The sequence below is a fragment of the Anabrus simplex genome, chromosome 1, assembly GCF_040414725.1.
Source record: "Anabrus simplex isolate iqAnaSimp1 chromosome 1, ASM4041472v1, whole genome shotgun sequence".
NCBI lineage: Eukaryota > Metazoa > Arthropoda > Insecta > Orthoptera > Tettigoniidae > Anabrus > Anabrus simplex.
This window is the reverse complement of record NC_090265.1, coordinates 343,719,765-343,732,463: the sequence shown is the minus strand read 5'-3', so window position 1 is coordinate 343,732,463 and position 12,699 is coordinate 343,719,765. Positions and strand designations below refer to the sequence as shown.

At 39.6% G+C, this 12,699-nt stretch overlaps 2 protein-coding genes across 2 annotated transcripts in view; one reads left to right on the top strand and one right to left on the bottom strand.

Annotated features, from left to right (window-relative positions):
• The window catches only part of app (Palmitoyltransferase app), a 326,850-nt gene extending 318,968 nt beyond the window's left edge, over positions 1–7,882 (bottom strand). Inside the window, exons 1-2 of the mRNA XM_067134866.2 lie at positions 7,432–7,882; positions 7,188–7,348 (exon numbers count right to left, since the gene is read on the bottom strand). Coding sequence (XP_066990967.1) covers positions 7,188–7,348; positions 7,432–7,670 — 400 coding nt within the window. The 5' untranslated portion in view covers positions 7,671–7,882. The remainder of the gene's footprint in view (positions 1–7,187; positions 7,349–7,431) is intronic.
• A 96-nt stretch (positions 7,883–7,978) lies between these two features.
• The window catches only part of LOC136856767 (transmembrane protein 242), a 63,336-nt gene continuing 58,615 nt past the window's right edge, over positions 7,979–12,699 (top strand). The window contains exon 1 of the mRNA XM_067134865.2: positions 7,979–8,355. Coding sequence (XP_066990966.1) covers positions 8,271–8,355 — 85 coding nt within the window. The 5' untranslated portion in view covers positions 7,979–8,270. The remainder of the gene's footprint in view (positions 8,356–12,699) is intronic.

Sequence of the window (12,699 nt, the reverse complement as noted above, 5' to 3'; positions counted from 1 at the left end):
ATATACAAGAATGCTCCGAGAGAAAGTGCTCAATTAGTGAATTTGTGAAAACCTGCCTAAACTAAGCAGGTGTGGATGTATATATGTCATTGTATTCTTGTTTTATGGCCAGTGGCTGCATTAAAACATTATTATTATTATGATACAGGGTCAACTGGGGCAAATGTGGGACAGCAAAATGTTGGGGTAAAAGAGGGACATCATCAAATCTCCTTACAAGTAAATTATCTGTAAGCTTTATTAGTGGGAATACATTATTTTGAGTTTATTGAATGGCAGGAAATAACTAAACTACAAAAAATTACCATGTGATGAGCAGGAAAGATAATGAAAAATTTACACTCATTTTCAGCATTAAAAAATTTGGTTTCTGGTAAGAAATATTTATAATTTTTGAAAAAACTGATGTTGATACAATTAATTATTTTTAACCCACATCTAAAGAAAGCATTGCAGAAACTGTCTCTAAAGCTAAGTATTTGTAAGATCAATATTAAGAAAGAAATTCTTATTTTCATTTCCAGGGCAATTGTGGGACATTCATGGGGTAAAGTTGGGACAGTTGTTGGACCTTCTTTAAGGTTACTTTAGTTTTAAAACAGAATAATTTTTAGACACCCATAATAAATGAGACACCATGTAGTAAACAGAAATTGACTAAACCAGGAAAAGAGAAGGCTAGACCAAAACCTAAAACTTTAAGGAGAAGGAAAGAAATCAGCAGTGATAGTGAGGAAGACATGGAAGAATGGGAGAGCAGCAAAAGCAGTGATGAGTTTGTAATATCAAGTGATTCTGAAGACAGCTGTAACTTAATCAGTGAAAAGGAGACATCAGGTGCAAAATTAGGTATTTTAGATTTACACCAGTCAGATTTTGTTTTGGTGAAATTTGAAGTAGCCAGGAAGCAAAAATCAATGAATACAGGTATGTGTGTGTTATACAAAATGTAATTAATGATAATGATGCTGAAGTGATGTGTCTAAAAGTGTGTAGACAAACAAAATATGGTATTCAGGCCAGATGAAGATGATGTGACTTTAATTAGCCATGTGAATATTATAAAGAAACTGCCAAAACCTAAATTAGTTTGTATTGGGGATCGGATCCGTTATAAATTTTCCGAGTCCACAGATGTAATGGAGAAAAAATATAGAGCCTAGGTCATTGGATTAGGCTACTTTGACATATTGTAGACTGTAATAGTAGCCCATTGTTTCTTCCAAACATATATTTTATTAGGTACCGTGTGGCGTTTAGTTGTATTATAGTAATATTTTGTATCTGAATTGCTGGAATTCCATAATTTCTTTACATGTATACAGTATGTAATGATGTAAGAATGACTTCCTGTGAACAGTAGCAATTTTCTATTCTGTATGTTCAATATACAGTGTTGATACCAGTGATGAGTGAGAAAGAGCTGCCATGAACGAAAATTTTGTATATATATATATATACATATATAAATATTTACTGTCAGGTCAGGAGTGATCCTGATACCGTATCCAACAGTAGACGGTACTACCTGCGACTGTCTGGCCGAGGGTTGGGCGGCCGACACCAAACCCGACAAACTCGGGGAAGACCAACAGCTACGGGTGGAGGAGTTTTCCCCTAGAAGGTTTGATGAGACCCTTGTGTAGGAAATGACACATAAATTCATCAGCTGCTGCCTTGCAGTGAGGTAGGGGACTGCCAAAGGCTAAGGGAGAATACCCCTGACAGAAAATCCCCAGCAGTGTTAGGCTTAGCAAGTCAACTGAAGGGTTATATCGATTGCTTTCAACTACAAAACGAGCCTCGGAACGCAAAGAAAATACCGGATAGACACGTCTTCTCAAACATCTGCAACGTATGATGACTGTAAGGCTGATGTTCAAGTACGATGTTCTGAGAAGAAGCCCAAAAGAAAGAGCCCTAAACACAGAATTGGAACATTAAATATCCTGACCCTGACTGGCAGAAGCGAGGAGCTGATAGATATGATGGAAAGGAGGAACCTCTGTATTCTTGGCCTGAGTGAGGCAAAGTGGAAGGGAAGAGGAACAAAAAAGCTAAGAAAAGGATACAAACTACATTGGAATGGAAATAAAACAGAAGCCAAAAATGGTGTAGGTTTTATATTAAGAGAGGACATTGATGTCATCAGTGAGGTAATATATGTTAATGAAAGAATTATTAAGTTGAACATCTCTCTTAACAAGAGTGTGCTGACAGTAGTCCAGGTGTATGCCCCACAGACTGGCTGTAACGAAGAGGAGAAAGAACAATTCCGAACTGATTTAGAAGAAGCTATAGAAAGAGAGGAAAATATCATAATAATGGGAGATCTAAATGCTCAAGTTGGATCAGACAGGCGTGGATATGAAAATGTACTAGCTCCACATGGTTATGGAGACAGGAACCCAGAAGGAGAAAGTCTTCTAGATCTATGTGTAAGGAATGGCTTGAGAATAAACAACAGTTGGTTTCAGAAGCAGCTAAGTCATAAACTAACAAGATACAGTTGGAATGGAGATACTAAAACTCTGATAGATTATTTTATATCTGACAATGAAGCAGGAAAGACCATATGTGATGTCAGAGTTATACCAAGTGAAAGCCTGGACGGTGACCACAGACTTCTCCTCGCAACAATAAAGCACATTGAAATTTATAGACCTCAGAAATACAGGAAACCAAAAATTAAGACATGGGAGCTAAAGAAGACAGAGAAACAAGTTGAATACACAAAAAAAGTGACCAATAAATTACCATCAGATGCATTACAAGAAGGCAACATCGAGTGGACTAGATTCAAAGAAAGCATTGTCGGAGCTGCATTAGAAGTTTGTGGTAAAACTAATAGCAAAATGAAGGGAAAAAACTCCTTGGTGGAACGATCGGGTGAAGATTGCTGTGAAAGTGAAAAATGAAACCAGGAAAGCTAGAGACAAAGAAATGCAAAAAGGAAGTCAAAGGAACGAATCTAGAGTAAACGAACTGCAGCAGAAATACAGAGATCAGAAGTTACAAGTAAAGAAAATTGTGGCCGAAGAAAAACAGAAAGCTTGGACTGATTTCACAGATAAACTAGAGCAAGACAGCAAAGCTAATTCTAAACTACTTTACCGAACAATACGAAATATAAGAAGAGACAATGAATACATAACAGCAATAGAGGAACCAGATGGTAATATAGTTAGGGAGGAGACAGAAATAAGGAAGATCATGAAATCCTATTTTGATAATTTATACAACAGTACTGGGAAAGACTCCAATGATGTAACCACGCAGGTCAGTTTAAGCTGCAATGATGAGCCTGACCAAGAGAGTCCGCCAACATGGAAGGAAGTAGAGACGGCCCTTAATAGTATGCCCAAAGAAAGATCTACAGGATTTGATGAAGTCAGTGCAGATATGATCAAAGCAACTGGTGTAATAGGAATACAGTGGCTTCATAGAGTAATTAATGCAATATGGAAGGATAGGAAAGTCCCAGATGATTGGAAAAAGGGAATAATAATACCTCTCTTCAAAAAAGAAAGCCGGAAGAAATGTAGCAATTATAGAGGGATCACTTTATTGTCTCATGGTTTGAAAATATTTGAGAAAATACTTGAAAAAAGGCTAAGGAAAATAATAGAACCACAACTACAGGAAGAACAATATGGATTCAGAGAACACCGATCAACTACCGATCTCATATTTGCACTTAGAATACTGTTAGAAAAGCATTGGGAGAAGGGCAAAGACTTAACGCTAGTGTTTTTGGATCTCGAAAAAGCATTTGATAGTGTTCCAAGGAAGACTATATGGGAATGTTTAAGAAAGAAGAATGTACCCAAAGGGCTTATCCAGAAAGTTAAAATGCTTTACGAAGACTGCTGCAGTTGGAAACAGTAATTCTGATTGGTTCCAAACCACTAAAGGAGTGCAACAAGGCAGTACCCTTTCACCATTACTTTTTATCACTGTCATGGATGAAGTCATGAAAGAAATTAAGCAGAAGAACAATATGGACATCAATGCATTTGCATTTGCAGATGATGTAGTAATTTGGGGAAATACAGAGAAGGAAGTCCAAGAGAGGCTGAACACCTGGAATGAACATTTGAAAGCACATGGATTAACAATAAATAAATCGAAAACTGTTACTATGTCTGTCAACAGGCAGAAGAAGAAAGGAAAAATAATGCTGGAAGGTACACAACTGGAAACAGTAGACCAATATAAATATCTTGGGTGCATCATTTCAAGTGATAACAGAATACAGCATGAGATTAACAACCGCATTCAAAAATCAGCTCAGTTTTACCATCAAGTTCGGAACCTCCTCTGGAACGAACAAGTTCCCTTAAGATCAAAGCAGATTCTATTCCAATCATACTTCACCCCCATAATAACATATGGCCTAGAAACCTGCACAACAACCCAACAAGTGGACAGCAAACTACAAGCCGCAGAAATGAAGTTCCTACGAACTATGGTACAGAAGACAAAAAGGGACAGGGTAAGGAATGAAAGAATAAGGGAGCAAGCTGGTATGTACCCATCCCTGAATGAAAAAGTGACAAGGGCCCGTTTGAAATGGTTTGGCCATGTCAAACGAATGGACGATGGAAGGACAGCAAAACAATGGCTACACACAGTCGTGGCCGGAAAACGACCGGCAGGAAGACCTAGGAAGAGGTGGCTGGACCAAGTGAAAGAGGACACAGGAACAAGAGGAATCAGCTGGGATGTCGTCTTGAGAGAAGAGTGGTACATGGACAGACAGAAGTGGAGAGTGCTCGTAAACCACACCCGGGCAACTGGAGTGGAAAACTGATGATGATGACCCTGTGGCGTTTAACACTGATAATGTGTATCGAGTGATGTTTTTGCTTATTTCAGAAGTATTTGATATAAAATTTTGCCAAAATTTTAATTGGGTAATATGTATGGACAGTGGTCATTTTTTATCCCAAGTGTTATGTATTTTGGTGGGAAATAAAAGTGATTATTCTTGCTTTAAGTATCAAGTAATTTTTACCAGTTAAGAAACCTGTTTTTTAACTAACAAAAAGCAGCATAATATTGGGCTAATTATTTTTTTTAAATCAGTCACATAATATAAATACACTCTATCCAACTATTGCCTCAGTATCTGTCAAACAAGCTTTCTCATTAAATTATCACTGTGTCCCTTTTTTGCCCCATGCTTGTCCCATCAATCAATCAATCAATCATACTGATCTGCATTTAGGGCAGACGCCCAGGTGGCAGATTCCCTATCTGTTGCACCCTAGCCTTTTCCTAAATGATTTCAAAGAAATTGGAAATTTATTGAACATCTCCCTTGGTAAGTTATTCCAATTCCTAACTCCCCTTCCTATAAATGAATATTTGCCCCAGTTTGTCCTCTTGAATTTCATCATTGCCCCAAACCATGGGGTAATTTTGGGATACAGTTTTAGTGGAATTGCTAAACAGTTATAAGATTTTAATAAAATTTCTTCTTGGAAATGAACTGTGGGTACCAAATTACATTAATTTAACACCATGCCAACTTTCTACTTTGAGATTTAATGCCCTAGAATTTGAAAGTTTTCATTTTTGTCCCAGAATTACCACGGTTGACCCTATAAGGAGCCTTGAGACCATAAAGCCGTAAATCTGGCCTAAGCCTAACTGGCTCCTGCCCCCATTAATGGAAGCCAGGAACAAAGGTCAATACGTTGGTAGTTGTCGCAAGAGAAAATCCCTCATAAACCTGTGACTGTAGTGGTTCTGGTGCCAGGTGTCAGGCCTATTGTATTATGTTAACAGATCTATCTGTTTCAATACAGTGGGTGTAATATACTATAGTTAAATATTTAAATTATCCACGGATAACCATTTTGCGTGCCTTTGTTGGCGGGACCTAGTGTTTACAGTGCACTATGTCTTCTGGTATAGGCTAGAGCAATTTTGTTACTTTCATTGATCTGTCTCTGTCTTATACTTGGCTTTGACAATATGAAAGTGACTGCGGTATGAACGATGCTAGTTATGCCATTCCTTATGCAGCCAGTCCCTGCTATGACTGGTGTGAAACTATTGCTCATAGGGTTGCTTGGTGCATGCATTTCAGTGGGCTTGGCAGACTGATATGTAATAGCAACTTCTGCTGTGAGGAAAACAACGGGAAACCACCTCACTCCTCATTTCCCTAGTACGCCTCTTCAGTGATGCCTAGACCATCTCTGACAGCCGACGGCGGAGCTGTTGAGGATCCAACCAGCCTTCGGGCTGATGACTAAACATACATACAACCATTTTGCAGATGCGGATAACCATTTGCGGATGCGGGTGCAGATGAGGAGCGGATATTATTTTGTATATCCGTGCAGGGCTCTATTTACGACATACAGGACCCTACAAAACTCTCTAACTACAGCAATGTTTCTCCTCAAAGCAAGGGTTGTTCCAGTAATCACTTATGGTTTGGAACTAATCTGGGATTATCTCACGGTAAATTATTTAAATTGCATAGAGAACGTGAAAGCCAGATTTCTCAAACAAACGTTAGACATTTCAAAAATGGCACCATCTAGAATGGCATACGTACTGGCACAAGAGCCTTTTCTTATGGAAGAACTTAGACTGCAGCTACCTTCTACCAAACAGGAATCAGAATTCCTACAATTGAGAAGAAGGAAAGGAGAGGAAATAGATCTAAATTTCTACTCCACAGAAGCCATGATTAACAGGAGTTGGACTGGACTGAACGACTTAAGGAGCCCAATAAACGGCTTTCATCATAAATTATGCACACAAAAAGGTTTCCATGAGCCCTCTATAGACTGTATGTGTATTCTGTGTGGTAAACAGTGTAAAAGATATAATTTCAGCAATTGCGCAAAAAGAGTAAAGTCACTGATAGACTACAGTAAGGAATAAACTTTGCACATTTGTGTGCTATTCTGTTTAATAATAATTAATACTCATCATCATAGTAGTGAGAATGCTTCTAGGGATGGGCTGGTAGGTCCCTGGCAAGCATAAAGGAAGGATCTCTCCTCTCTGCTATTTCACTGGGAATATTTTAATTCCTTTATTGCTGCATTGTTTCATGTCATCTTTACATGCTTCTCTCATTATTAAAGCATGCAACCCTGTTAGTAAAGTCCTACCCTACAGTAACATCCAAAATACTTTACAAGTAGGCCTATGGTATATACCTATTTGCTTTTCTGTGTATGCTGCTTCATCCGGCGTAGCTCTAGGAATTACTCCAGGATCACTAAAGCTTGTTCGTAAGAGTGCTGACATCACAAACATAAAGAGTAAAGCGCCAACCACTGGTATTGCAGGAGTGATACGAACAGCAAGAAATGGACAGCTGAAATGAATTAAGAAAAATAATGAGCAATGCATCAAAAACTACATAAGGAAGCAAGATATTAAGACGAGCTCTATACCTACTCGTAAGCAAAAAACAATGCACTTGTGCCGACAATGAGGCCGAGGGTAACATAAAATACACTGGTCTGTGGGGCCATCATGATCCTCCCATCACAACAAAACCGATTTCTTCCCGGAAATAACTCCCATTTTCGCGTGACATGCGGCATTTTCTCCAGCTCTTCAAATTCCTGTTGAGACCTTCCAGGTGGTGATTCCGTCAGGACAGGATGATAGAAGTAATTAGGGTCTTTGACCATTAGTTAAGTGTTCTCTTCTATCACAAGTCATGAAATCATCAGCTTGGCAAATCCTAACATCACAATACCATAATTCTTCACTATGTTTATTGTTTCATGTCAGTTCTTGTTTCATTTTCACTATTTCAGGACACTCAAATGCCATTTTAATTCCATGCATAGCTAAAATTTACGGGAAATTATCACTCATGTACATTCGACTTGTTGTGTTATCCATAACGCACATCACGTAACAAAACTACCAGCGCCGCGAAGGCCAAGGGTGTATTATTTGAACTAGGAAAAAAACAAAGAAATAATGATGGCCGCCTTCCGCAATTCTGTGTGTCTGTTTTCATTGTGCCTGTGAATCCGCAGGATGTGAAGTTTCATTGAAAAATTGTTCCTTTACAACAACTTACTCGAATTTTCGTGTTTTAGAAGACACTCTTGAGATCATGTAGGTTTTAAAGTAATAATAAGCAAGTTAAAGTCGACGCGTAACTTTGATTTGCGCCTCTTCCTTAACCTCAAAAGTTATTCCAAGAACGTTTCTTGAGTATATTCTGGTCAATTCTGGTAGAAACTGTCAGGACCACGTAAACAACTCTACCATCGGAAATGACTCACCCTTCATATGACGAGATGAAAGAGACTGAAACCTTGCAACACGAAGACCTGATTAAGAAAAAGTTCAAGATCAAAGGTGCTGTTCCCTATAAGTTACAAATGATGGGAAAGGTTTTTTTTTTTTTTTCTAGCAGTATAAGTAAATAAAATTAACGTGTAAAACCAGATTCTCTTTCCGAAGGGCTCAGAAATGCATGGGATTTGTAACCTAGAGTCCCTATTAGATTTGCACTAGGCCTAGTTCTCTTTGTATTATGCTAAACTACTGGCATTCCACTCAAATCCCCTGTGGTCAACTCTTTTCCCGCACCTACAGTAGGTGGTAGTTCCTCGCGTATCACGATCGAACCCTGTCTTTGCCCTTTACTTCATTGTTGGAGGAACTAGGACTTTAAAAAATAAATATGGTAATAATAATCATTGGCTCCCAACAACTAGCTGCATGATTATCACATTTTAATAAATGGTTTATTGCACACATATGTGCATGGACAAAATTCTTGTGAGCAATCGTCTGTACAGAATTTTGTTAAGGATTCTAATCTCAGTTTACACTTAAGTACGTGATAGCGTTCACAATGTTCGCCGCATCTTTTGCACCTGCAGTCCGGACTTGGCTCATGGAAACTCGCTAGGCGTCGGTGAAACCCATGGACTGAGAGTCTGGTCACAACGTGTCTCAACTCATAGCCTCCCTGAGTCCAGTTGCGGTTGATCATTGCATCACATTGGTAGAAGTCCCACCATATGCTATTCCTTTTTTGTTGAAGCTCTTGTAGGAGTTCCTTATACGCTGGGGTGGCTGGGAGCAGTAGTTTCAAACGCAGCTCTTCCACAAAGAATAATTCCCTCGACAGTTGGTATACGAGGTGTGATGGAGTGTACTTTGATAGGCAAAGTACTTTCTGTAAATAGAATGCTTTCACCTTCTCTATACTATGTAGTTGCCTCCTTCCAAGATATATCCATATATTTTCTAATCTATAGGTGGCTACAGGACTAACCTTAAGATGAAATAACTCGATGGCACTTGAAAGTGAGAGACGGCTCAAAGATCTGATGTTGTTAATGGATTTTATGGCAGCATTTAGTCTGTCTTTTACATGTAAAGAGAACACGTTCCCCGGTGTTTGAAAAGTGACTCCTAGGTACTTAAAATTTGTGACTGACTTCAATTGCTGGTCATTGATTAAGAATGTTCCTAGTTTTCCTCCTTTTCTGAAGGTCAAAGAACAGTCTTATTTTCATTTAACCTCAGCTGGTTCTCTTCTGCCCACTTCGTAACTTTATTAAAAGTAGTCTGCAAATCACATTTTTAGGACTGGTGGAAAAGTGTATGGGTGAGAAAGCGCCCGGCTGCTGAATAATGAGATTGGGCTACTAAATATCCATCCACGATTAGAAGCCTACATTACTGTATTGCTACCTCTATCCAATATTAGCATAATTAGACCTATTATAGTTCAAGGAGTAATCCACCTGAAATTTCTTCTGTTGGTAAAATAATTCTGGTTAGGCTACAATTTAGGCCTACTAGATTTTTCACAATTGTAGGAAGGTGAACATTGTGCAAAAATTATGTAAAACGATACCTAAAGTAGATGAGAGTTGAGATCTTACCTTTATGCTTGCCAGGGACCCACCAACCTGCCCCTAGAAGTATTTTACTTAGGCCTATATAGAAAAATTGAAACCAACACTATCTCTGAAATGCAGGCATTTACTGGGTTCCTGTTGGCTGCAGGGCAGTTCCTGTTGCCTCCAAATAAAACTTGTATCATGTGTGGTCCACTGCTACCACATTCTGTGAATATAAAGAAACCGCAGAGTTGGAAAGTGACGTGTCATGGCGTGGTGTGCCGGATGTAGTTGCAGTATCCGCAACATAACTCTCAAATGGTCTTTCCACTAGCCAGTACTGCCATAGAGGCAGCTCTAACGCTTTGTTTGCCCCCAGCCCAATGGTCTTGTCCTTAGTCAAATCTAACCAATTCAGTCCATTGTGTCACTAGCTCGACGTAACTATTCCAGAGCAATGGTCTTGTCGCTAGCGGGTCCTAACCAATCCAGACGAATGGTCTTGTCACTAGCTGGACATATCTCATATTGTGTCATGTTCTTGTCTCTAGCTTGCCCTACGGTTTATTAATCAAAATCTCCAAGGGTTGAAATACCAATGTCAGTCCACCACAAATCACTGCCAAATTGGTTTTCATGGTTTCCAATAATTTCTTGGTGTCTGTCAGGTGGCCTCGAAAACTCTCCAACACAATGAGGGCTGGGCATTGAAAAAGAGATCCCACTTAAATTCCCCTGACCATTCGTATTCAAACTTGTACGAGAGATGTTTCCATCCATCCCTTCTCTTGGATACAAACGTGGATCCCATTTGGAAATTTTACTTTCAGCAATGTTTTCATTTCAGAACAACATAAGATGCAAGCTTTCTGCACTTCAGCCCTTTATAGGCTTCTAGAGTGACATAGGTGAGAAGGCCGGCACTTCCACTTCTGGCTCCTGCGAGTGGCGGCCAATAGTTTGGCTTGCGGGCGGGGCCAAACTAACTCATCCCTCCGAAATAAAAAACAAAATGACAGACATTCCGCAATAGTGGCCCCTTCCTTATGGCTGCTTGTCACAAGATGCTCCACGATATGGCGCCAGATGATCCAAATTGACATCCATCATCTTTTCTTGGGGAGGTTGCTGAATCTTTTAGACAACGTCATTGATCCATGGCATCTGAAGCTTGGTTGATTTTTCCTGCCATCCACACAAGTCTGTACAACCAAAGCCGGTCACCATCCTGTAAGCCCACAGAGTTCGCCAGCAATTCATGGATGGCATGCATCCCATCGCTGAATATTCTCGGATATTGTCGCGCATAGTCATGGATGTTATTGTACTGGTCCCGTATTCCCACACATAGTCCCGTGCTGGTTGTTCCTGATCTGGTGCTGATCCAAGAAAATTAAAACGCTCTCATCCCAGTCCTTCTGATATGCCGAGAACTCCTTCTTTAGATGCTCCTTGATGGTCTTACAAAACGCTCCATCTTTTTTTTTTTTTTTTTTTTTTTTTTTTTTAGAGTTTGTTTTACGTTGCACCGATACAGATAGGTCTAATATATTCATTATTTACATAAAATTGTCCTCACTTCTTACAAAAAAAAATGTTATCTTCAATTTTAAAATTTGAAACATTTCTTGAAATATGAAGCCTCCCTGGCTCAGGCGACAGCGCGCCGGCCTCTCACCGCTGGGTTCCGTGATTCAAATCCCGGTCACTCCATGTGAGATTTGTGCTGGACAAAGCGGAGGTGGAACAGGTTTCTCTCCGGGTGTTCCAGTTTTCCCTGTCTTATTTCATTCCAGCAACACTCTCCAATATCATTTCATCTGTCATTCATTAATCATTGCTCCAGAGGAGCGCGACAGGCTTCGGCAGCCGGCACAATTCCTGTCCTCGCCGCTAGATGTGGGCTTCATTCATTCCATTCCTGACCTGGTCGAATGAATGGAAACAAGCTGTGGATTTTCATTTTCATTCTTGAAATATGACATGCCAGCTATAATGTCTCATAACAGATTACAATGCTCATTGTTGCTCTCTAGTAATTTAAAAACGAAAGAACCCGTGTCCTTTATGAACTGTTGAGAATACACTAAAAACAAAATATAGGCTACACACTATTTACAATAAAATAGTTCAACACTTCTTGCAAAAATCTTTCTTCAATGTTAAAATTTGAATGACCTTTCTTGAAAATATTACGTGCAGTGTTGGTAGCTGGTAATTTCAGTGTGCTGACTGAGGGAGATTGAAATTCTGGCCTCGGAACAGGAATGGGACCAAATCCACATCAGAATATTTAAAAGCTTTAATTCATATGGAAATTTCTTTCAAAAATAATCTGGTAGAAGGCATCTGAAGCTTCTGAGCCTGTCATATGGCAAAGATCAGCCCTGCTTGACCACCATATTAATGGCTTAATTCTTCTGAATATTCATTTTTCAAAAAGACAAGGTCATCCAATTTGGTGAAACTCCCTATAGCTGGTTCACAGCTCAGCCTCGCTCTGACTTATTTCTCGCCAAACTTCTGCACGTTATCAACTTTGTAAATTGTACAGATAGGTCTTACAGCAACAATGGGATAAGAAAGAGATAAGAGTGGGAAGTAAGTGACCGTGGCCTTAATTACGGTACAGCCCCAACATTTGCCTGGCGTGAAAATGGGAAACCATGGAAAACCATCTTCAGGGCTGCCGACAGTGGGATTCAAATCCACTATCTCCTGAATGCAAGCTGATAGCTACGTGATCCAGGCCATGCGGCCACTTGCTCGGTCATCGTGCCGTCTGAGAGCCATTGTATGGGTCTTCCAAACGCCCACATCTGGCACCTCTTATTGAATTATT